The 26486-nt window shown below is 37.6% G+C and overlaps 1 protein-coding gene across 7 annotated transcripts in view; it reads left to right on the forward strand.

Moving 5' to 3' along the window:
- DYNC1I1 (dynein cytoplasmic 1 intermediate chain 1) overlaps nucleotides 1–26486 on the forward strand; it is a 344233-nt gene that overhangs the window by 298602 nt on the left and 19145 nt on the right. For all 7 annotated transcript variants that reach the window (XM_054692369.1, XM_054692368.1, XM_054692370.1 and 4 more), the window contains one exon: nucleotides 23919–24059. In XM_054692369.1, coding sequence (XP_054548344.1) covers nucleotides 23919–24059 — 141 coding nt within the window. The remainder of the gene's footprint in view (nucleotides 1–23918; nucleotides 24060–26486) is intronic.

Below are 26486 nucleotides of genomic sequence, written 5' to 3' on the forward strand. Positions count from 1 at the left end.
TTAATGAGTCTCACTTCATTAGTTTATTTGACTAGTGACAAATTTTTTTTAGAAAATTAAGGCAATAAAATCAAGGGCATACTTTTATTTTAAACATAGAGATACAAACATTTTTGATAGTGCAAAGAGAAGAGATTTATTCATTGTCTGAATTCTCAACATTTATTTTTTAACTTCATGCAAGGAGAATAACAGAAATAGACTATGTAGTCCTTGCATTAATGGCTAAAAGATAAAAATATAACCATTCATAGAAAATAGTATTGTTAGGTGTGGTTACCATATAGGCAATATGCAGGGGAGTGCAGATGAAGATTAGAGTGAACAATCAGATGGGTAAGGCAATGTGGGGGAGGGCGTGGATGATAGAGTATGTGGGCGTCAACATAGCTACTAATATATGAAGGCTTTTCCTGTAAAAGCACCTCATGTGAATTCCTACATTAGCATCGTTTGTCTCTCTTATCTCTACACGTGACTATCCTTTGTTTTGTTTTGCTTTGTTTTATTTTGTTTTGAAAACAAGATATCAACACCACCCATGACCTTGCGGTCTCTTTTCCATCCTATGTATTTTCTGTTTTTTTTTCTCCCCCAGCAATGTGCAGTTTTACTCTCTACAGTTTTACTCACTACAGTTTATCTTTATTTCTATGATCCCCACTAAATCTGTTCCTTCAAAAATTGCCTCACCAACTTCTTGCCTGTTTCAAGGTCATTTTGTCATTTGCATTTCCTTTCATGACTTTGCTATTTAATAATGTTGATTAGTTCCCTTGGATCATACTTCTTTAAATACATCAATGAAGCTGTTTTAAAGAGAACAATGAAGAGCTGCATATCTAAAAGTCCAAGATGATTCTCTTAAAATATAAAAAAATGCACTGCCTGAATAAAGTCATCCATCAAGAAATGTTAGAGTTGATGCTTAGAAATAAAGTATGAACTCTTGGCTAGATTAAAACATTCATTATTCCACTCAGCTTTTCTGTTTGCTGAGGTTTTGGATAACTTTTTTCCTGTACTGTAGTTTAGCTTTGTGGCTAGACAGGTTATGAATCTTTGGATTTTTTATCATTACAACCAGTTTGGAAAGTTTTAGTGGAGTCCAATTAAACATTAGGTTAATATTTATTTTGGTCCTGGTACAGCTTCACAAGATTTTAGGTTCTTGAGACAGCTCATGTATTTGCTAGCTCAGTCCCTTCCTTTAGACATCTAAGGGCTCAAGCTGCTTCTGCTTGTATAGATAATATCTTCTAAATCCTTTCTGTACAAGACTTTAGAACACTAAAGATACATTCTTTTATGTTGACCTGTCAGATGTATGGCCTAACTTAACCCACATGCTGGTATTTGATGCAGACCCCAGGTAGCACCCTGGGGTGCCATCATTATGACCCTTTTACCTCATGCATTTGATTGATGGAAATCACTGACTTCCTCAAATGCATCTTGACATTGTATAATCTGTCCTAGCAGCTAATGTATATCTTAGGCCTCTAATTTTTTAACAAAACAGTGACTCTGATAAAAAAAATTTTCTAAGTGACTAAAGGGTGATGACTTTGCACTAACCAGAAAGATAATCTTCAATTTTCAAGTAGAAGCTGTGAAGTCAATAAATAATAAGTATTATCTATTTCAGTTTTACTTCTTCTGTCAGGATTAATATATAAAATGACTTCTTTCCCTTTGAATTACTATCAATAAAAAGGAATAATTTTAATGTTTCATGAATAAATTGGAAGTTTTGTTTCTAAGGAAAAAAATTATTACCTTTTACATGTATCATTAAAAACTTATGTATTAAGTGTTAAATATGCTCATATCATAGCTAATTAAATAATTAAAATAGTTTTGTCTTGCCCACTGAATAACATTTAGAATGTATAGAATTTCTACCTGTTTGGGCCTCCCCGGTGGCACAGCGGTTGAGCACTGGGCTGCGAAGCTGCCCACAGCCTCTGCAGCACCAGTTCGATCCCCGGCCACCGGGCAAGGGTCCCACATGGCACACACACCTCTCCTGCCGCGCCCGCTGCTCCCCTCAGCAGTGTATTTCGTCAGTCAGCCTGTTCTGTTCCCCACTCTGGCTCTGGTGAATTCTCTCACCCTCCCGTGCTTCTGACTGTACCCAGTGCTTGTATAAATAAATAAATAAATAAATCTTTAAAAAAAAAAAAAAAAACTTTAAAAAAAAAAATTTCTACCTGTTCCCTCCAAGACTTGAGCTCCTTGAGAGCAGGCCATTTTTATTTTGTCTTTATCCCCAGTACCTGGCATAGTGTTTGGCACCTGGTAAGCATTGAATAAAACATTGAATTAATACAGTAATGAATAATCCGGGGGCTTTTGAAGATGTATGTTTAAAGACATATTGTAGTAAATATTTAGTGAGCAGTGGTTTTGAGCAGTAAAATTCATAGCCATAATTTAGAACTATAATAATTAGAAAACTGAGGTTAACTTTTAAAAATCCTATTAGGAAATATTTAAAAAACTATAACTGGAGATGGGGGGTGGATTATCGAAGGCAACCATCCAGTAGAGAGGCCTCCTAAATATTTTTCTTAGAAAGTAGATGAATAGAATTCTAATTAGTTTGTGAAAATGATCTGAAGAGCTAGGGAACAAGAATATGTGTCCTTAACCACCAATGCCACCCAAAAGGGTATTAGTCAAAGTGAATGAGGGAAGCAGTTCCCCCAAGGGCCTAAAGATCCCCTTCAGTGCACTGCAGAAATACTCCTTCTAAAGATACCCTTGGGAAAATGTCTTTCATGGGATTCGGTTCCCGCCAGAAGAAAGGGGCTCAATTCTTCTCTGCATCACAGTGTATAACGATAAATTTCCAACTCAAAAGCAATGGAGCAGGTTGAGAGGAAAATGTTCTAAGGAAGCATCTTAAAGTAGGTGACATCCCAGAAGAGGTTTTAAGGAGTTAACTAGGTATAGGAAGAAAGGGGAGAGTATACCATAAAAGGGACAGGGATTTCAAAAACAAACACATGAGCTAGGTGACACTCTAGCTGTGTGACTTTAGGAAAGTTACTTAACCTCTCTGTGCTGCAGTTTATTCAGTTTTTTATACCTATTTCCTAGGGTGCAAGAAGATTAAGAGTTAATATATGTTGGGGCGTTTGCAATTGTATGGGGGAATATAAAAATAAAATTTATTATTTAAAAAAAAAAGAGTTAATATATGTAAAACTCTTAGAAAAGTGTCAATACAGAGCACATACTATGAAAGGAGCAGCCATGCTATAATTACTTTTCAATATTATTATTGGTGCTGTTGCTTTTATTTGAATGCTAAAGTGGTTTGGTTTGGACTGAAGCAGTGGGTACAAAGTGACCAGAAGGGAATAATGAAAGGATTATCTCTGTAGGCAAAAAAGGGACCAGAAAATGACAGTCTGTGATGTTGTTCAATGAGGCAGACTTCCATGTGAAGATGACAGAGGAGATAGCATATCATAAAGTGACCCTCACCACCTCTTACTTAATATCAAGCACAGTGAGACTGGGCACTAATGATACCTCACCTTCCCCTCAGGATTCTGAACCACAATGTTAACATAATGGTCTACAGAGGGTGATATTCCATCAGGTCCCCAAAACTTACCTTCTATATGGCCCTCTCCATTCCCAGAATCCCTCCCATCTCAATATTAGTTGATTGAATTTTAAATGCACACTCTTACAATTCTACCACGTTCCATAGTAGCATCTTGATTGATCAGAATATTTCCTTTTGCAACTCTTCAGGAGACGTCCCTCCTAATTTATTACTATACTTAATTTTCAGATGAAGCCCAGTCATGATGATAAAGGCAATGATAATAGTTGCATAATCATGGAAGCTGCATTCAAGCGTATACTTCCTTTGACTGACACTGCTAATGATGTCACATAATACTAAGTAGATTTTAGTGAATTTATTTTTACAGACCTCATCTTGAATGGATCGTTGCAGAATTGTCTCATTCGACCTGCTAGTTTTATGTTTACTTTAACCTCCTGTATCAACTGGACTTTTCTTTCCACCAACTTTTAATTGTCTTTAAGTTTTTGAGTCAAACAGATATTCTCATCCTTATCCTTCTTAGTTCCAACAAACCCCTGTCAATCTTACTTCTAATCCTCACTCAACACACCACTAGTCATTTCATACCTGTGCCCCCACCTAAGTCCTGACTTCTCAAAAGGATTTACATATAGCAAGATAAGAAGACAGATACTCCCATTTGTCTTAGAGATCTAAGAAAGCACATGTAAGGTTTTTATTTTCCCTCTAATATCAATAACTTTCTAATTTATACATATTTCTTTAACTTGTTTGACTATTTAATGTATTTTTATATACTTTTATTCAGAGTAGGATGTTAATTTGTTCATCTTTATCCCTATCTAATACATGTTAGTTTGCCAATATTATCAACAATATAGCATGAGGTAAATTAGACCACTAAGGCAAATTACTACTTTATCAACTTGGAACAACAGAAATTGGGAGATTGTTTTCATTCTTCTAGTACTTTGTAAAGAATAAATAAGAGCTTTATAGAGGAAAAATAAATATAATTAATCTTGGAAAACTCTCATTTTTCCTTCCAAAGTAGAGTAACAGGCCCTCCCATAAATTCTGAGGAAACAGACCTCAGTGTTTACTACTGGATACTCACCAGCTCTGTGGAAGTTTCTGGAGAGGAATGTTGTGGAATTGGCATGAGAGTGAAATAGTTTGCTCTCCTATCCCCTGGTCCATTGGGTTGAAGTAAGCCCAAGTCAAAAGTAAGACGAAGTTTCTTATAAATTGTCAGTTTCCTTCTCACTTAGGACTATTCTTAATGATTTAAAACTTAACTTTTACACCAGATTTCCCCTTTACCATCCTGCCAGTCCTGGCTGCATGAAGAGCTGAAACGGGTCACCAATGAGGGGGGTTATGATGGTGACTCTTGGCTTCTACCCACCCATGAAACTTAATTTATGCCTAATTGGTTTGATTATTCTCTCCCTTAATTGCCTTCCTACAGCAAAGTTTAGTAAATCAGACAAGTTTTGCTATTAAGTTTATTCCCTTAAAATAGCAATCCCTAGACTGTCAAAATGCTGTGTGTGTCTTTAAGTGTATGAGTGTGTGTGATCTTGTTTCTTCTCTTTATAGTATTCCCTGTTAATCTAGATCTGTAATAAATCAGAAGAGTCACACTCTTTTCTAAGAATGCTCTTCTCCATTCTCCAAAAATAGTCAATCCACTGTGAAAAATAGTTCCTTGAAAGTAGTCATCTTTATCAAGTTTGTGACAATATTATCACCAATTTTTCTGAGGTTAATTTCTCCTCATGCTTATTCTTCCTACACAGTCCTCTTAGATAATCTTCCTAAACTATACCTTTCACTATGTTATTTTCTTATACAAGAACATATTGCAGTGTTTGTATTCTGTGGAATCTTAACAGGCATTGTTAAAGGTAGAAGCTTCATGACTAGAAAACTACACAGAAAGCTAAACAAAACAAATGTCTTCAGCAAAAAGGCCTTTTAACTTACTCTTCAGAAATGGACTGGATGTCTGACGTGCACAGATCCCCAAACTACTCTGGATATGGGACTCATCTCCCCAAGCACACTGAGAGAACAGTATTCTTTGAAACATACCTGTGGAAACTCTGACATGGCTCTCCTTACTTTTCTAATATTTCAAACACCTCAACCTGCACTTAATGACCTTCCATCCCTTTGGGCACACAACTAACCATTAGTCCCACAAGGTCTACATACAATTTTTCTGGTTTGCATTTCCAGTAATGATGTCAAATAAGTAAATGAAAAAGAATCAGTAAGGATAGAGATGATAACAAACCTAAATATATCTAGAGAGGAGAAATAGAGTGAGAGCAAGAGATTGAAAGAAAGGAAGAATTAAATGTCCTGGAATACTACTGATATTTAGAGATGACAAGGCATGTCAGGGCCCTTAAAACTATGGGAGGAGCTTTCCATGAAACAGCTACACCACCAGCACCTCCTGAGATAGTGATTATTTGTTTTATAAGTAGTCTTTATGTCCTTATAGAATCAAAGTTGATGTGTGGGAAATGAGAGAAGGGCAATAAGAAAATCTGACTTAGGTCACAGACACCAGGCCTGAGGAGTACTATTTAATTCCTTAATGTTACATAAAAGAAAACCAGTGTGCAGAGAAGAGTGATTTAGATATCCTTTTAGTCCCAGGCTTTTATTGCCTTGATTATAATTGGGTCAGTTAGAAATCAGCGTGTCAAAAAGAGTTTAATATACATTGAACTATGTACTTTTGTCATTTAGTAGTAGATACTTGAATAACTTCTTTTATCTGGTTTAATAATGCATCAATTTATAGTCGTAAAATTATTCTAAAATATATTCAAAAACTGAGCCCTTGAATTCAATGTGTATATATCTTTAATGTATTTATTTGTTCATTGTTTTCCACTTTTCCACTGAGGTATGAGCTTCTTGAGATTGGTGGCCATATTTCACATCTATTCAATATTCCCCTTAGCTTTCGGTCAGAGTGGTACATGGTTGCTATATATGTTAATGATCTTACTAACCAGTTATATTCAAACCAAATAAACCCATTAGTAATTATATTGTTGATTAATAATCAGATAAACTCTGAAGTCCTATATTTATTGCAAATTTATTTCAGTCCTCATTCAGGCACCCCAATGACTGAATCACAACTGCACACAACAGATCTGCCAAAACACCTCTGTCTATTCTTTATTGATTTTTCTATCCATTCTCGATTCATTGCCTTTTTTCTACTCCACAGACCTGCCCCCTTCTGCCCAACCAATTGTCCACACATAAGAACACATGACTGTTTATATATCAACCTATATGTTATCACTGGAAAACATGCAAGTTTATGTCTATAGTAACAGTGCAATTTTTTTATAATCACCCAAAGTCCAGAGGTTATATTAAGGCTTACTTTTTATGTTGTATGGTGTATGGGTTTGGACAAACATACAATGACATATATAATCATTATACCATATAGAGTATTTTCACTGCCCTAAAAATACTCTGTGTTCCAACTACTTATCTTTTCCCTTCTCCAGCCCCTGACAATTACTGATCATTTGCTATTGCCATAGTTTTGACTTTTCCAGAATGTTGCATAGCTGGAATCATACAATACAGAGACTTTTCAAATTGTTTTTTTTTTTTTACTTAGTATGATAGATGTAAGATTCTTCTATATCATTTCATGGTTTAATAGTTCATTTATTCTTTTATCACTGAACAATATTCCATTGTCTGAATGTACTACAGTTTGTTTATAAATTTACCTACAGAAAGACATCTCGGTTGCTTTCAAGTTTTGGCAGTTATGAATGAAGCTGTTATAAAGATCCATGTGCAGACTTTTGTGTGGACATGATTTTTTTGACTCCTTTGGGTAAAACCACTGAGTATGATTGCTGGATTGTATAGTAAAAGTGTGTTTAGTTTTGTAAGAAACTGCCAAATTGTCTTCCAAAGTGTCTGTACCACTTTGCATTCCCACCAAGAAAGGATGAGAACTGCAAGGATCCCCTTCCCCCCGACTCCTCCGGGATTATTTGAAAAACCTGGCTCTAAAAGAGGATTTTTTTTTTTTTAGGGCACTGAAAGTACTGTATTTGACACTACAGTATTGCATGGATACAAATCTTTATGTATTTGTCACAATCCACAGAATATGCAACAGCAAGAGTGAAATGTAATAAAAAAATATAGACTTTAGGTGAGGTAGGTTTATTGATTCTTCAACAAATGTGCCAATCTATTCTATAGGAGATGCTGATGATGGGGAGGGATCTAGGTAAGTGGGGCCAGAAGTATATGAAAACTCTCTGTACCTTCCACACAATTTTGTAGTGAACCTATAACTGCTCTAAAAAATAAAGTTTACATACACACACACAAATATAACCTTGTTCTACATGGAAAACTAAACACTTCAGGAATGAAGTAACAGTATGTTTAAGTATAACTGCATAAGATATACTCCAAGTCAGACCCAGGGGAGCACCATAAAAGAATTTAGGAAACAATGGTTGAGGCCTGGGGGAAGGAGACATCCCTGTGTGTGAGTGGGTGTTTGAGAGGGGACTGTGGGACTAGGAAGGGCTTGATCTGGATCATAGGATTAGATGGTCTGCAAGGAGAGTATGCTCTGCAAGGGTAGAAAGGAGCATGAACAAAGGCCTGAGGGCCAGAAGGCATTCAGTGTGCCGAGGGAATAATGAACACAGCCAACTGGCTGAAGCAGAGGGTTTTGATTAGGCGAGGGGGGGTGGAAACACATTTGGAACGCCTGGTCCTGCTATTTAAGCAGTGATCTGCCCCAGTGGGATCAGATGGTGGTATTCATAGCCTCGGACTGTCTTGTTAGAGCTCTGGCCGTGGGATCTGTGGCATGGAGATACTTTCTCAATGTAGCTATTTGTACTGAGCCTGTCACTAGCTCAGCAGGAGGTAAAAATTACTTGACAGTCTCTCCTGGCTCTCACCCATCCAAAGCGTGAGAGAGAGAGGGAGTGTCAGAGTGGGTGGGCATTGGGGAGAGTGAGTCCTTAAGAACTGAAGCTTTTGGTAAAGGAAAGTGAAGGACATTGAGAGGCTTACCCAAATCGGGATGCCCGTGCCAGACAAGCCCCCACAAAGGAGTCCCTGTATCCTCCCACCATCCTGCCTGTAGTTAGCTTTTAACTCTCAAAGTGTTCGCTTCTGTGTGGAAATCTGTCTTTCTCTCATTCTCCAGTGTGTGCACACACACACAAACACATACTTGTGTTTTTTTATTATCAAAAATCACTTTGGAATTTAAATTCTCAGTTAAGAATCCTTCCCTTAAACAAAAATCTACATTTTAATAGAGTACCATATGCTGTACTACAATCATTTAAGCTTATTTGACTTCTTAAAGCAAGGGTGATAACATTTTGGATTTCATTTCTGTTTGTCCTATAAGAGTCTTGAGTTTTGGCCAAACACCCAGGCCCTGGATGAATGTGCTTTAGACCTCACTTTTTGTCACAGGGCCAAGTGGACTTGGGAGAGAGAGGGTGGAGCTGTCTGTTCAGACATGATTTTTAGTTTTGCCCTTTGCCTCTGGAGCCAGGGCCCTGGCCCACATCCAGCCGCACGAAGAGAAGATTATGGTATTTTCTAGGTAATTTTAAGGAGCACAAACCCAAAGTAAAGTCAGGTGGTTTCAAGTCTGCACTGAATTTTTCATGTTAAGGATTTGTCATGATTTGGGTTTTCAGCAGTGCTGTATTTTAAATGATGAAGGGGGTTGTATTCTTCTGGAGACAGGCATGTTTTGGTTGTTTGCTAATGACCTCTGGTTTTGCTTATGGGGAGTTTTGTTAACAAATGGAAATGTAGCAAAATAAAACACTCTTTCTTTCGTCCTTTCTTTTTTTTTCTCTTCTTTTTTTTTATTTTTTAACAATGGAAACCCTTGCTATAAACTGTCAAAACCAGGCTAGAGTTATTGGTTATTGTAGCATCATTAATACTGTGTAAAAATAAATTAGTCACTTTGGCACTCAAGCACATTCTTCTCATCTCCTGTCGGTGCTTTTAAACAGAGCCTTCCCCTAGCTGTTTGATAGATCCTATTGTTAGGAGAAGCGAACTGTAGAGATGTATTCAAAAATTCTTTGAAATTTTTCCAACCTCAGGAAACCCATTCAGCAGTAATTAGCCTTTAAGGCAGCTGATAAGGAGAGCTTGGCAGAGGCCTGCCTGCTCTTGAGTTTAAAAGTGAACTCAAGCCCGTGGATGAGAGGGTTCAACTTTGGGACCCATGGGTGTGAGGCTCTGTCTTTTCTGCTGGTTTGCCTGCTTCCCCTGCCTCTCACATCCTTTTTGACTACCTTTTTCTATAATAAAAGGGAACTCAAGACCAAGCCTGGTGAAGGTGATAAAATTAAACCCAAATAAACTCTAATCTCAAAAGCAGAGGCTTCTGTTTCAGTGGAAAACAGCTGTGTCTTCAGGCAAAAGTGAGTGGTTGAAGTGAACAGAATTGTAATTCTGGTTCAACTTTAGTTATATCCCTGGGATGGTTTGATCTATTAGTATTGTATAGCATTGAGGTTCACATAGCTTTCCACTGTCCATCCTCAGTTGTTCTAGCTGTCTTGGTAACATTACATAACTATGAGCATGAGTTAAAGCAGAGTCGAAAATTAAAAAAGAGGCTCTCCTGTCTTCAGAGAGGGACATCATTTTTACAGTCACTATAGGCCCCTTTCAGTGAAAGACACAGTAAAGCACAAGGTAGAGCCACCATCACTGATTGCAAACAGTGTCTTCAGGCAGGGGAGAAGTAGCTGTTCAGACAAAATTTTTCCTTGCACTCCTAGGGGCATTCTGGCAGAATCATAGGGGAGATGCGTATTAGAGACCAAGAAAAAAGAGAACACTCCTCTTTTCATTTGAGTACGGTATTAGTTTGCTAGGACTGGCATAATAAAGTGACCTAAACAATGGAACTGTATTTCCACAAAGTGTAGTAGCTAGAAGGCCAAGATCAAGGTCTTGGAAGGGTTAGTTTTATTCTCTTGGCTTATTCTTTAGGCCTCTTGGCTTACAGATGGCAATCTTCTCTGATGTCTTCACATAGTTTTCCTTCAGTATGTGACTATGTCTTTATCTCTTTTTTTTTTTATTATTTATATAAGCACTGGGTATAGTCAGAAGTGCGGGAGGGTGAGCGAATTCACCAGAGCCAGAGCAGGGAACAGAACAGGGAACAGAACAGGCAGACTGACGAAATAAACTGCTGAGGGGAGCAGCAGGTGCGGCAGGAGAGGTCTGTCACACCATGTTCGACCCTCGCTGGCAGCTGGGGATTGAACAGGCACTGCAGAGGCTGCAGGCAGCTTCGCAGCCCAGTGCTCAACCGCTGCACCACCAGGGGAGGCCCTTTATCTCCTCTTCTTATAAGGATGTTGGTCACACTGGATTAGGGCTCACCCATGTGACTTCAGTTAACCTTAATCGCCTCTTTAAAACCCCCAATCCAAACATAGTCACATTCTGAGGTAGTGGGGGTAGAACTTCAATATATGGTTTTGAAAGTCAAACTCAATTCAGTCCATAATAAAAGCTAAGGATATTTTATTATCACAGTTGACTCTTGGGTGTAGACAAAAAAAAAAGTCATTAACAATAATGAATTTTCCACAAGGTTCTTTCACACATACCTCCCACACCTAGTGCCTGAAGGACTCCAATTCCTTCCAGGCTGACTCTCAGGGGCAGCAGAACCCCGAAGAACCCACAGATGTTGAGGGAAAGTAGCAAGAACGGTTGATGTAATATGGTTATGTGAGAATCTTTGTTGCTGCTGAATCCAAAGACCCAACTTGTCATTATCAAAAATGGTCAGAATACATTTACCAACTCATACAGGATGCCTTATCACTGTGTGGTGCTGATTTGGATACAGTCTTTCTTAGAATCAGTCTATCATTTTCTTGTTTCCAAGCATCACTGTTCTTCTCCAGAGAAATAAGGCTATGAGAATATTTCCATTCCCAAAATTTGGGTGAGCCTGCCAAACCACCTGATGAGCCAAAATGTACCCACACTGATGACTGCCATAATTTCCCAAATGTTCCCTATCCAATCTCTAATTAGTTTTTTGTCACTACTCTTTCCAGTGATATATGTGAACCCTTAATTTTTTTTAAAGAGTTATTTATTTATTTATTTATTTATTTATTTGTTTATTTATTTATTTATACAAGCACTGGGCACAGTCAGAAGCGCGGGAGGGTGAGAGAATTTACTAGAGCCAGAGCGGGGAACAGAACAGGCAGACTGACGAAATACACTGCTGAGGGGAGCAGCGGGCGTGCCAGGAGAGGTCTGCGCGCCATGTGGGACCCTCACTGGTGGCCGGGGATCGAACTGGGACTGCAGAGGCTGCGGGCAGCTTTGCAGCCCAGCACTCAACCGGTGCGCCGCCAGGGGAGGCCCACCCTTAATTATTAAATGCAATGACTTCTTTTATTATTCATCTTATATCACAGTGTCTACCATTCATGCTTGATCAGCTCTTTCTCCTGGCCCCATTATCTCAAAATTTCTATCACATGTCTTCTTTTTCCTTCCTCTCCACTCTTCTTTTCCCTTAGCCTTTCTTGTGAATGATTCCCTGGCATGGAATTCAAGCCAACCCTGGCTTTCAGTTTTACACCTGTATTTCCACAATCAGTCTAACCTCAGTATCATCTACAGAGACTCAAATACACCATGTTTAAAGTACAAATCAAATCTTCTTTCCTTCCTCTTCCTTTTTCTACTCAATTAATGGTAATCATTCAGTTAGCTATCCACATTAGAAAAGCTGAAAAAACTTGTATGAATGTTAGACATCTCTAAACCCATTCAGCATATCGCACAATGCCATGCACAATTATCAATACATGTTTAATAAATTAGAAATTTACTACATCAAAAAAATTGTTTTCTTATAGTCCAGAGGTTTTTTTTTTTATTTTTATTTTTTCACAACTATCATGCCATGAATTCCTAGGGACTGGGTTCCAGCAGCTCAGGCTCCCTTTCATTGCTTCTCACAAAGTGTGCTTCTCTGGGTGGTACTTCAGCTGAACCAAAGTGCTTTTCTCTTTGACTTCCTTTTTTCTGATCATCTTCTTTCACATACTTTAGCAAGCTATCTTGGTTCTTAGAGTGGTGAATGTGCTCAATACAAACATTAATTCTCTTGGCAAGAATCTTGCCCTCTACTTGTTTGTTTACAATTCCAAGTGCATGCTGGGTAACACAGACTTTTCCAGTTTTACCACAGTTACATTTGTAGGGCATTTCTTCTTGAACAGTGCCCATTCCCTTGATGTCTACTATATCAGCTTCCTTGTAGATTTGCATTTATGTGACCAAAGGAAGAACTCCATGTTTTCTAAAAGGCCTAGAGAACACACAACTGGTGCATCTCCTCTTTCCTTTTGTGTTGGTCAGTTTGGTGACTTACTGAAAGATGGCAGTTCCAGCCAAAAGGTGCCTCAAAAAACCTTAACTCTAAACTCAAGATAATTCATAAACTGTCCCACCAACCCCCTCCCCACCCAAGCCAAAATTATCTCCTTTATTTCCTAGTACAAATCTTCCTAGTTCACCAAAGGGGGGTGGGAGGGTGGTGTTCCCACTTCTCACCTTCACAACCATCTGGGAATTCCTTACTGATTTACATGGCCAGGTCTTTGCATGTTTTGCTTTCCTCTCTTTTACTGGCTTCCTTATCATCTATCAAAGTCATTCAAGGCAGGCCCCATCACCTGTCCTAGATAATACCTTCCCTGACCACATCAGACCATGGTAATCACCAACATGCCAACCCCAACACCAATCTCTGAATTCCTCTGGCACCTAACATCTGTACCACAGAATTTAGCACCTGGCTACATACTTGTTCTCTTTCTTTGGCATAAACAAGACATAAAGTCAGTCTCTTTTTCCAGGAATTCACAGACATGGTAAACTCCTCCTTGAGTTTTTCCAAGGAATACATCTTTCAGATGGAATTTATATTCTTTCTTTCTTCAGATGGTGAAATCTGTATCTCCTTGTGATCTGATGTGTTTTCCCTATTGTCTTAGTAATCAGGAAATTTAGAGTGGTTTTAGTACCAGATTGTAATAATCAGCTTATCTCAGGATCTTGGTAATAGCTATCTATTCTACCTGCCTTCTTAGAACTCTCTGTTGTGTGTTTGTTCTTAATTTTGCAGTATATTTAACTTGTAGACACCATAAATCCTTTTGGAACAAAGTGAGAAAATAGATCCCAAATAAACAATATATTATTTCATAATTTTCATTTTCCCGCACGGATTATTAGTCCTTGAGAAAAATCATCTTATATTTCTATTGATTTCCCAAAGTAGGATGCATATGGTAAGTTCTTAATAAGTCACTGTTGAGGAATTAATACTTTTGGATATATTAAGCTAAATATATGTTTTGTTAAAAAAGGTTAAAGTATTTTAAACTAACATAGAAACATCACCTAAAAACTACATCATTCTAACAAAAGGCCCTAAGATATTTCCAGCATTTTGCTACATGTATAAAATATTGAAGAACACAACAAAAATCAAAAGTTATGTTTTAGCTATTTACAGTATCTAAGTATAATACTTAAAACCGGTAAGAAGATTAACAAACTCAATAGTTAACTGCTAGTAACACGCACCGGATGGAAGTGAATTTTTTCCTACCACCCAAAGCCCCGCTGGCTGCCTTTCTGATAAACATGACATTCAGGTGGTGTCTGACTTATTTTTTTTCTTTCCTTACCCTCATTTTCACCTCCCTCCCTTCCTAAAATAAGGTAGCAAACATTAAAATTGGCTTTCAATAAAACTACCTGTACCAGTCATCAAGTCCTTTTCTCTCTTCCCTTTTCTCTTGGTGTAGGAGGGGGAGGGGGACCCTTTTTTAAGCTCGCCCAGGGAGAATTCTTTAACTTTGAAAGAAACCACAAGAATGTAATCATCAAGTTACAGCCAGACTTAGCCTGTGTTCATACTTCCTGTCCTTTTACCCCACCTCTACTCTTCTACCCCCAACATTCACCCACCACACAAACCTGTAGCTGCTAAATATTTACACAGGCATGTGTGAATAATCCACATTAATACAAACACTTTTGAGACTTAAAATTCACCTAGTTGACTGGGTCTTACCCTTATGCAAGAAGTAAGAGCTTGATGAATCCTTTCTTTTGCTCTTTAAACCAGACTGAAACATTTGCCTTTTCATTTCAATGATAGGCTATATGAATTGCCTTTCCAACTTCCTCCTTCTAAGCAACAGTGTTTGAAGAGAGCAAATGAGTATAAAAAGACACGACTGTCTGTATAAGTACGAACTTCAGATATCTTCAGATATCTATCAGATATCTTCACCCTACCTTCTTATCTAACCTTCATTTTATGCCAGATATTGAAAAATAAATTAAAATGGAAATTCCCCACAAAGTAGCTATTTGGGGACCAAATCAATGTGGGGACATCTTGGCTCATGTAACCTCTTAATCTTGCAAATAGTTCAGGGTTCATAATCAATACTAGGTTTTTTGTCCCAAGGCCACTTCCAATGTCCCGAACCACTTTGCCTCACATTTAATTTACATTTGCTTTCTGAACAGAAATTAATTTCAATTTGTCTTAGGTGAAACAGAATAAGGTAAGCAAATCTGTTGCAAAGTAGCACATATATCAAATATACCCTACATTTGGAAAAAAATATTTTGAACTTCTTTGTGAGATTCCCCATGCTGCTTCTCTTGGCCATCAAAATAAATATTAGCATCAGCTATCCTAACATTAGATGTAAAAGGTACAAATATGGATATTTTGACATAAGAATTCTTAAAATGAAAATGAAATTTGTCAAATGTTATATTTATTCAATGTAGTAAGAGCATGAATGTCAGATTAGTGCTGGGAGCTGGCAAATGTTTACCTGGGCAATTTAGAAATAAATATGAAGGGGACCTCCCTGATGGCACAGCGGTTGAGCGCTGGGTTGCGAAGCTGCCCTCCCGCAGCCTCTGCAGCGCCGGTTCCATCCCCGGCTGCTCCCCGGCCACCAGAGGAGGGTCCCACATGGCGCGCAGACCTCTCCTGCCCGCTGCTCCCCTCAGCAGTGTACTTCAGTCCTTCTGCCTGCTCTGCAACCCGCTCCGGCTCAGTGAATTCTCTCACCCTCCCAAGCTTCTGACTGTACCCAGTGCTTGTATAAATAAATAAATAAATCTTTAAAAAAAAGAAAGAAAGAAATACAAAGGTGGGATCAAGGTATAACCCATAGATCAAAGTTTATAATTTTGACAACTTCTTAAATTTTTCTTTAAGAAATATATATATATAACTGTGTGTATGTATAAATATATATATATATGTATTTACTTATATTGGTGGAAGAGTATGTAAATCAGATGCTAGAATGGAGGCTGACGGTTAAGGACCAGAGTGGAAACATTCTGCCACTTAATCTATCCACTAGTGAAATGAAATTGTACACTTTGACATTATATAAGTAAGAAATAAATAAACAAAACTATAAATACCACTTTACTTGCTCATCCTTTTAACTTTATAAGGCTGCAAGGCACAGATACAACCATACTTCAGGCTTCTTCCAGCTCCATTATCTAGGCCCATTACCATCCTTCTACATCCTCTGATCCTTATATCAACCGCTACCCCTTCCCTCCCACCACCTAGTACCATCTCCAGTTAACCTGGCGATCATGTATTTATTGAGTACTTCTTTCTCTAAAGAATATCATGTTGGACAGGCATATGAAAAAATGTTCAACATCCCTTATCATCAGGGAAATGCAAATCAAAACCACACTGAGATACCACCTTACACCAGTAAGAATGGCACATATCAAAAAAAAAAAAAAGCAACAACAAATGTTGGTGAGGATGTGGTGAAAAAGGAACTCTCCTACATTGCTGGTGGGAGTGCAAACTGGTCCAACCACTGTGGAAAGCTGTCTGGAGGTTCCTCAATCTACTAAAAATGGAGCTACCATACTATCCAGCAATTCCACTACTAGAGAGCTACCCAAAGGACACAAAAACAGTGATTCTAAAAAGCACCTATACACCTATGTTTATCGCAGCACTAATTACAATAGGTAAAACCTGGAAACAACATAAATGCCCAAAAATAGATGACTTGACCAAGAAGATGTGGCATATATACACAATGGAATATTATTCAGCAATCAAAAAAGATAAACTCATGCCATTTGCAGCAACGTGGATGGAGTTAGAAGGAACTATGCTCAGTGAAATAAGCCAGAAGGAAAAAGAAAAATATCGGATGGTTTCACTTATAACAGGAATATAGGGGAACCAAATAGGACATCAGTATAAAATAATAACAGTACAAACCACAACAAAGCAGAAACAGACAATTGTAAACCAGAGATATCCTGCAGGGGAGGAAGAGGGAGAGAGGTGAGAGGGAGGGAGTGAGGAGCACAGGGGACTGTGGTGATGGTGCATGGGTGCCTTGGGGAAGGAAATTCTATGGGGACTCAATCTGAGCGGGTGAGGGGAAGCAAATATTGTCTAAAAAATGTAAAAAAATGATAACTGTTAAAATAAAAAAAATTAAAAAAAAAGAATATCATGTTGGATAAGAAACTAGTCAGCCATGGTAGAAAAAGAACTGGTACAGCAGCAACCAAAGAGGCAACTAAGTATCAGCTCAGACAGGGAATATCAGACCAGAGAACAGCCAACTCAGTTGTAGGAATGAGCCAACTCAGAGGTCCTGGTTCTGGTGATAATGTCCTCCCTCTCTGCTTGACCTCAACTCCAACAAACAAGGAGGCAAATCCACCAGAAAACCCTGAGCAGCTGAGATGAATGCAAACAACAATCAGAAGAGCATCCCTTCCTGTTATTGTTTTCACAATGACTCTGTACAGATGTGTGCTACAAAAGTGCCTGTTTTAAAAATGAACCTTTAGGTGGAACTGATATTCATAAAAATCATGCCAGTGAGGGAAATGCTTCTTTTATGAATTAGGCAAAGCTTATAGTTTTTTCCATGGCTTTAAAGACTCAAATACTAGTCAAAACCTGTGAATATGTATACATTCTTTTATATGGATAATTATCCTCTTTATTGGTGGCGCCTCCTGGATTAGGAGGATTCTTCCATGCAAATAAGCAGAAGAGGAAAGTAGTGCAACAAAGAACACCTTTTATGTGGCTTCAGTACTTATTTAACAGAACTTCCACATTTTATAAAGAGGCAAACACTAAATTTCTGGATTTCTATAAACTTCTTTCAAATTATTTTAAATTAACTAATTCAAATTAAAATCCTTACATGTTTTTGGTTAATGTGCACAAACTACAGACCCAAATATATCTTCCTTTAAGAATAGCTCACCCAAAGTCTCTGGGTTTAAATTTGAATTTCTGATCGTGGTAGGAATAGGAAAATCTAACATTTAGGTGTCACATATTGTTTTCCTATTAGCCACAGAAAGGAAGACAAATACAGGATACACTGTTCTTTACAAAGATCCCAAATTAAATTGCAAATAAAATTACCCAGTGATAGCAGCAAATATGCAGGATCTCATGGGCCACGAGAGCTGGTTTCTTGGTTTGGTGTGTGAGTTTTGGTTTGTTTGTTTGTTTGTTTAAGCACTTTCTTTTTATGGTAGAAGCATCCATTTTTGTGTGTGCCTGAAGTTTTGGGGTCCTTTGGTGGTTTTTTAAAAGTGTTACTGTGGTCTCACATTTTAATGTTTCCTGGAAGAACTGGCTCGCTATTTATTTTAATTACTTCACAGGAACCCACATGATAATTTTTGAAGGACATTTTCTTATTACTCATTGTTTAGTATTTTGGTCATCATTTTTTCCCCAACAGGATATAGTTTTCAAGGTAAGATTATATTTTTTCCCCTTTTATTTCTGAATAAAAGTTTGGGAATTCTGCTATCAGTTTTCTGCCCTCCTCTGCCCCTACCCATGTAAGTACCCTCACCTCACTTTTCCTCCCCTGCAGAAAAAATGTTCATGTTTGGGTAAACCTGTCTACTAAGTCTGCTTTGACAGCTAATCATTTCCATCCACGCAATCTCAAGAACCACAGTGCATGGGGTTGTTAGGTGGCATTTTAACACAAATCTTCCTATTCACCACCCTTCAAAATACCAAAGCCTGTTTACTGGGATGCCTAGAAGTGCCTGATAAGAGCAAAAAATATAGAGGAAAATAAAACAAACATTACATTCTCTAGATGTGACTTTGGTGCATTTCTAACATCAAAAATAGAAACTCATCTCTCATGAAATCATCTTATAGTTAACTGATTGGAAAAACATGCAGCTCTACTCATTGCCAGACATATACTTGAAAAACCGAAGCTTAGATCCAGAGATCCAGTCTTTATTGTAAAATGTTGATGGACGATGACGTAAAGTTTCATTTTTGAACTCTGTACCTGCCTTTCGTAGATAAATTTAATATGCTTTCTCCCGTCCCCAGTAGGTCACATAGAAGATCTACTGTTAACTTTCATAATTTCAAGTTTTTCACTATAAACACTCTGGTACATTTTTATAGGTATAATTTGATAAAATACAAAGAAAAAAGAAATCACTGTAAAATGGATTCCACAGAACATCAAGGAAGATGGCTTTAATTATAATGGTTAGGTCTGAATAACTCTTTGTAAAAACTTTCACATACTTTATTCTATTCAATCCATACTGCAAAATAGAGACACAGAGTCACAAAACCAGCAGAAACCCTGGTAGTCAGCTGTTCCAGCCCTTCATATTATGGATGAGAAACAACCAAAGATGTCAGTTAAATTTCCCAAAAGGTCTAAAATTTTCCTACTTCCTCCTGTTGCCTTTTCTGACCATGCTCCCTGTGTTACCCCACCTTTCAGATAATATAATTTTAGTCCCTCACCCAAAGTTGTGTAGACATTCAGTGAACTGGATTCTAGATCTTGGCGTCTTATTAATCCCTTGCATGGCCTGCTATTAATCTCTGCTGGCTAAAAGGCAATCCCCATCTTATTTCCTAATTTTCAGGAGAAAAGATGTTTGTTAGTGACACTAGGTGTTAAAGATGCCTGGAATTGTATGGGTAACATCTTCAGGAGTAATGGTAACAGATTCAGGAAAGTAAATAAACATTTGGACTGGGATATTTTTAAACTCTTTTTACAGGATGCACAGTGTGTGCTTAGTAAATACTGCTTGAATTGAACGGGACAGCAAAGAACAGAGGTAACAGAGGTCACTATTTTTTTCTCTTTGAAGACTGGAGACCACTAATATGTTTTATAGAGAATCACATCGTTCCAGCAAATAGAGGACATGCTCAACAGCTAGAAAAACTAGAGAACCGCATCCAACTCCACCGTTCATAACCTGCGTGGCCTTGGGAAAGTTACTAACTTTCCTGAACTGTAATTTTCTGTTCTGTAAATACCGTCTACCTTACAGAGATTTTATGCGGATTAAATTAGACAATGTGTGTATCGAGTTAGGCACACAGCAAACATTAGGCACACAGCAAACACCCAACAATTTACACTTCCCTGCCCTTCATGTCTGCCTGGGAGGTGAGTGGTAGCCTGCTTCTCTGCTCTGTTTGAGAGTCAGGGCATTAAAACCAAGCTGATCTATGTCGGGTTATTCTAGCATTTTTGGCATAGCCCTGGAAACTTGTCTAAAACGCAGGGTGTCACGGCTTTATTTCATTGGCATGTGTCACACGTGCAGCTGGTTGTGTAACAGTGCAGTTTTCCTTTTCTTTCTTCTTTACCGGTTCACTGATCCTAAACATGGCATTAGAAGGGAAACACAAGGGTGAAGGAGTTTTTGTATAATGAAATCTGGTTGTCTTAAAAATGCTTTCTACCATAACATCCCCTGGAATAATATTTAATTTTCTAAATGGCCTTGAATATTTTGCAGACTAAGTATTTCAAATCACGACACTTCTGTAGCTTGAAGAGTTACAAATAATATCACGGGGTCTTCCTCAAAATCTTTTCCAAATTTATCCCCCAAACTCTCTACTTTCAAAACTTATATTGTAAAATCAATGATAATGCAAGAGCAAGTCATGACAACCTTATGAATCCAAACATTTATGTTTTAAAATTCAAAAACAAAATCTTTAAACCCTGCTGCTTCTGGCATATTTATAATAATGTTAATTTAATATATATGTATATACTATAATTTTTTTTTATATTAAGCTTTTGAGGCAAATTTTTATTCAGATTTTCAGATTATACTTTGAGTCCCAAATAAGACAAAATAAGTTTTCTTTATTGAAAAATGCACAATTAATATTCAAAATAGCACTGCTTACTACTGTAAGCCTATGTCTATAGAATATTGCATGCTATGCTCAGAAACTAGTGGTGCATAGCTGTCAGGTCACTGATAATGGGGTCAATGCTGACGATGACTGTGCCAACCTATGAATTTAAGCTTAAAACAAAATCTTAGAAAATATAAACCCTTTTCCGTTCCCCAAACGAGCACACACTATAGCCTCGAATTACTGACTTTTATAATGGAAGGTTCAGTCTAGGGGGTGGGGATGATAAGGAAGTTGGAGAAAACCTAGGGAATAATAGTTTTTCAAAACAATGCTATTACACATGAGAAAACTGGTTTGAGGTAGCAAGAACAATAGAAGTTTATTTCTAGATGTTTAAACAGCAAAGTCTCCAGGGTATACTTCAATTTTAACTAAGTTTCTCAAAGAAGAATCTACAAAAAGAAACAAGGTTAAAAAAAATACTAGCCATTAATGGGATAATTTATGAAGAGTATTAACATACAAATAATATCAGTTCCTGGAAAAATGTTTAAAGCTGGATGGTCTTCTAAGTGATGAGCACAAGAGATATAGATATGTTATATACCGGATGTCTGTATGTCTATATCCATTTCTAGACATTTATATACTCATAGTTATGCATCACTTGAATTACTGGAAGAGGATGCTGAGCACTGACTTTTTAATGCATGTTTAAGTCTTTCCCATATTTTAAGAACAATGTGTTCTTTAATAAATAGTGACTGGTTAGCTATAAAATCAAGAATTTGCTGTGGGCCTCCCTGGTGACCTAGGGGTTAAGACTTAGGGCTATCATGCTAGCAGCTACTGCTGTGGCCTGAGTTCAATCCCTGCCAGGGAGCTAATCCACATATGGCGCAGCAGACCTCTCCTGTCTCTCCCACTGCTCCCCTTAGCAGCGTATTTCAGTAAATCCACATGTTTTGCTCCCTGCTCTGTTTCTGGTGAATCCTCTCACCCTCCCTGCCCCCCCCCCACACACACACCTCTGGCCTACCCCTCAGTTCTTCTACAAAAATAAAATAAAGAATTTGTTGTGACAATAACCTTTTACTAAGAGTTAGAATGTAATATTCACAAGTGGTCAGTGAAGGGCCAACTACTCCATACTACCTTTTATAATAAGGTAAAAAGGATATACCATTCCACTTTATCACTAGATATTCTGATTTTTCTGGAGAAGGTATCAATAGTTTGAATAACCTGCTTTAAAATATGAAAGGAAGAATGAAGCTACATTTACATACACTGCCAAATAAATTTTGTTCCAAATCACAGTGCAAACATGATATATAATAAACAATTTGGCACAAAGGAGTTATTGAATATGATAATGGTAATATCCCTTTGTTTTCGAGATCTCAAAGTCACATGTTCTTTTTCAAATGAATATGCCATAAAATAATTTTATATTTAAAAAAAAGACACATCCCACACATATACTACCCACCCTCATACATACAATGGCCCATGGAAAATCTTCTGTAATAGTATTACAATTGTGTTCACTTCTAAGCAATGCCAAAGCAATATAATTCTCGGAAAGAGAAATTCCTTGTAGTTACTGCCTTAATAAATCTTTGCATTAGCTTTAGGTTATAGAAGTTGTATTGTCTTCTCACAGGATTTTTCTTACTTTGATTTCAGCAAATGCATTTTACATTCACTTTGGGAGTTTGCTCTAATATTTGGAGCTGATTCCCTACAGATACATTCTTTGAACAGTCTATGAAGAAAGAATTTGATTGTTCATATTGTATGTTATTATTATTATTTTTTTTTATCTTAGAATTCTGGCCTGTACAGGCATTCAGTGGAATCTATGAAGAGAGTATAGACAGCTGACTGGATGAAGAAGACATTGGGGAAAAAACTCCCATTGTTTAGATTTCTGTCAGAGGATATAAGAATACTTAATTTCTTTTATCTCTAGGGCTTTCATTATCATTTAAATTTCATTTTACATTAATTGATCAGGGATTAGTAAAGCCATTATGCAGAAATTAGAATAAGACAAGCCAGATGGAATGAATAATTCATGAAGTCCAATTACGTTTTATTTCTGGTGTACTTTCAAACTTGCCTCTGACTTCTGTGCTATTTTGATGTGACAATATTCACTGGAATCAAGAGTGCCATTTTAATTTATTGTATCCCTCCAGAGTGGAAGCATTTGTATGCACTGGGAGTGTGCTAATGCATTTCCCCACAAAACACCAATTTGAAGACTTTTGGAAATACTGGGTGATCCAGAAATGTGGTTCCTCATCTATGAAGGTTAAGGAGTAAATTCACCGAGTGACATCAGTCCACCTGACTTGGGTGAACCAGCCCTCGGTAGAGAAGTGAGGGTCTTAGAAGGGGAGATTTTTCACCTCTCAGAAGAGCTACAAATCCCTTTTAAAATTGCCCCGTTCCCAGTCTCAGCTGAACCATTAAAGTATGAATTTGACCCAGAGTTACACTGGAAGCAGCAGCAGTCACTGCAGCAGTACACTAAGACCACGAGGTGGCAGGCGTTGCCTTCGATGCAAAGGGTTCGGGGCTGCAGAGACCGCCAAGGCTACCAGAGCATCCTGGAGGGTCTGATCCCTGCGGTCTACGTTTGGGTTCGGGCTCAGAACGACTCGCAAAGGGGCGAGAATTCCGAGCTAATGGGCAGTCCCGTCCACCTGTCTGGAATGTCTCGTCCAACTGTGTCTGAAAGCGCCTTTCTCCGCCCGTCCCAGCCCCCAGCCTCTTGAGCCCCCCACCCCCACCCCCGGTATTTATTTATGCCACTGGACAGTTCTAGTCACATTAAAGCTGCGGTTCACCTTTTCGAGGACTTTCATCTCGGGAAGTTTTATGACACTTTGTGAATGTGCAAAGTTTTTAATTAGGCTCACTAGACAGCCCGAGGCAGCAGCAGCGCCACAAAGTCTTCACGGTCTCTCTACTTTACAGCACAACAAGCCGCTCTACTCCTTTGAAGACAATGCAGACTATGTGTACGATGTCATGTGGTCCCCTGTGCATCCCGCGCTCTTTGCCTGCGTGGACGGGATGGGGCGCTTGGACCTCTGGAACCTCAACAATGACACCGAGGTGAGCGGCAGCGCAGGCGCCAGGACCGGGGAGGGTTGGGGGTGGGGGGGGCACAGTCGGCCTCTCTCCGTCTCCCCCGCTCTCCAAATCGGCCTCTTTTTGGACAGACCCTCCAATTGCAGCTGGGCTGCTGACCCCTCATTGTTGACTGCTCTGAAGGGAATTGACAGATGCATAGGCCAAAAATCATTTCATCTCACTTCATCCTTAAACAGTGGCAGATCCTGGACAATTGACGACTCTTTTTTTGCAAAAAGCAAAACTGTAGGTGTTCATCCCTTTCCCCACTTGGGCATATTTCAGAGCAGTGTTGAAGTAACTCTTTGGGCAAACACTTGGAAAAGCACGCTTTTGTGGACGCTGACTTTAGATTGGGCTTTTTAAAAGGGCTATTTGTCAGTGTTCGCTATTTGCACGATTTCTATTTTGAATTATAAAAGATGATTCTGTTGACTGTTTATTTCATGTTTAGATCTATCCTCCATTTCATTTTTACAAGGTATTTAATCCTTTCTAAGATAGGGAGCTCACAGGCAGATGTCTACAATAGTTTCTAACTCTGAACATGTATATTAACCTCAGCATTTTTTTAATTTGGAAAATAACATGTCACATTTACAGTATATGAAAAATTCCCCTTTTTTAAAAATAAAAGCAATTGACCATAAGTATTCTTTTTAAAAATTATTCTACATAGATTTAGCTTTTTTAAAATTATGCCATAGGCATTTTTCCTTTCTTCCACTCCCTCAAATTTATTAATTTATTGGCATGCTAATTCAGTTATTCAGGTTTTGGTTTTTTTTTTTTTTTTAAGAAAACATGAACATTCAGTTCTCTATAAATGAGAATGGACAGGTAAGAGGAACAAGTGTTGCAAACTATATGTCAAGTGGAGAACAAGAGAAAGGTCTTTTGAAGTGCTCTGAGCAGGAAACAGCTCAGCCTTTTTAATTAGGAAGCCTACAGCTGGAGGATATGAGGAGGAGCAGAGTCCCCTAGTATATTTTGCAGAAGGGGGCAGGGAAATATCCTTCAGGTGTTATTATTGAGTCATTGTATCTTGCAATATTAAATTCACCTATGACCACTGCCAAACATTTTTTTAAATCTTTCAGTGTATGTCTATTTTTCCTGTTGCCTACAAGAACTACATGACAAGGATGAGTTACGTAATGAAGCATCTCTGAAAATAATCAAAAGGCACTGAGTACATGCAATGCCCATCACTTCAGATATTAGAATGTTTATAAAATTATTACTTTAAAAATACTTTTAATAGAGAGATCTTATTACTCTACATTGTAATGATTTCCTAAACTCTTTTATCACTGTTGACTAAAATCGTACTACTTTTACATGCTAAAAATAAGTTCATACACTTAAAGCAACCAAAAAATACACATCTTCCAGATTGACTTTGGAGAACCCCTATATCAGAAATTATATAGAGAAATCAGAGGTGATGTTGAGGTGATACCCAACTACCATGCAATGATGTGAATGTTCTACAAACTCCTTAATAATTCCCAAATAACTGGTTTTTTTTAAATCAGCATTTTAGGTAAAAGAAAATTAACATTGCAATACTACCAAGCATAATTTTCCCCTCCTCTTTCTTTAGCTCTCAGGACACAACTACAAGCTAAACATTTTTAAAAACTTAAAAAATATCACTACTGGGCATGCAAAACATTTAGTTTTGTGGTAAACATAATTCTGCTTTCTCAGTAATAGTAGTTATATTGAATCTAATTCAAATCTAGTAATGAGCTGAACGCTTTTTAATACCCTCAAATCTTTTTTTTTTCTTTATAACAAGTTGAACAAGATTTTTCAAATATTTGACAGATTAGGAATTAGATTTGTATAAGGAAAAACCCCGAATTCCCAGTGTGTTCTGTTCAAATTACTGTGCTTTCAGACCACCTCATCTTAGTTGTTCCAATGCAAGTGTAGTTCCTCGCCCCAACCTCAGTATTACTGACCTTTGCACAATGTCATAATTTATACTGTATATTACCTGTCTTTGCAATTAAAATGAATGACCCAAAAAAGTGAAAATGAAGTATAAATAAAAATCAGAAACAGTGTATGAATTATTTTCATTATAAATTCATCAATTTTTGAAAGATCATTATTGGATAAAACAATAAAAATCTGTTTTGTTATTTCCACCAATTATTTGATACATTTTTGGGACCACATATTAAGGCTGTGATAAGTCTTTTTTTTTTTAGCATTTAGAATATCTAGAAAGCTATTTTTAAATGGTTAAAATATTAATTGTTCGCTTGTTGCATTGTTTTACAAAATTCTTTAAAATGTATTCAATATAATTTGAAATGTATCAAAAAATCAGGGTTTTTTGAGTGATTACATTTTTTCATATTCAGATTAAACATTTTTACTCAGTTTTGAGATCAT

This window comes from Talpa occidentalis, unplaced genomic scaffold, assembly GCF_014898055.3.
Source record: "Talpa occidentalis isolate TD23 unplaced genomic scaffold, MPIMG_talOcc4v2.1, whole genome shotgun sequence".
NCBI lineage: Eukaryota > Metazoa > Chordata > Mammalia > Eulipotyphla > Talpidae > Talpa > Talpa occidentalis.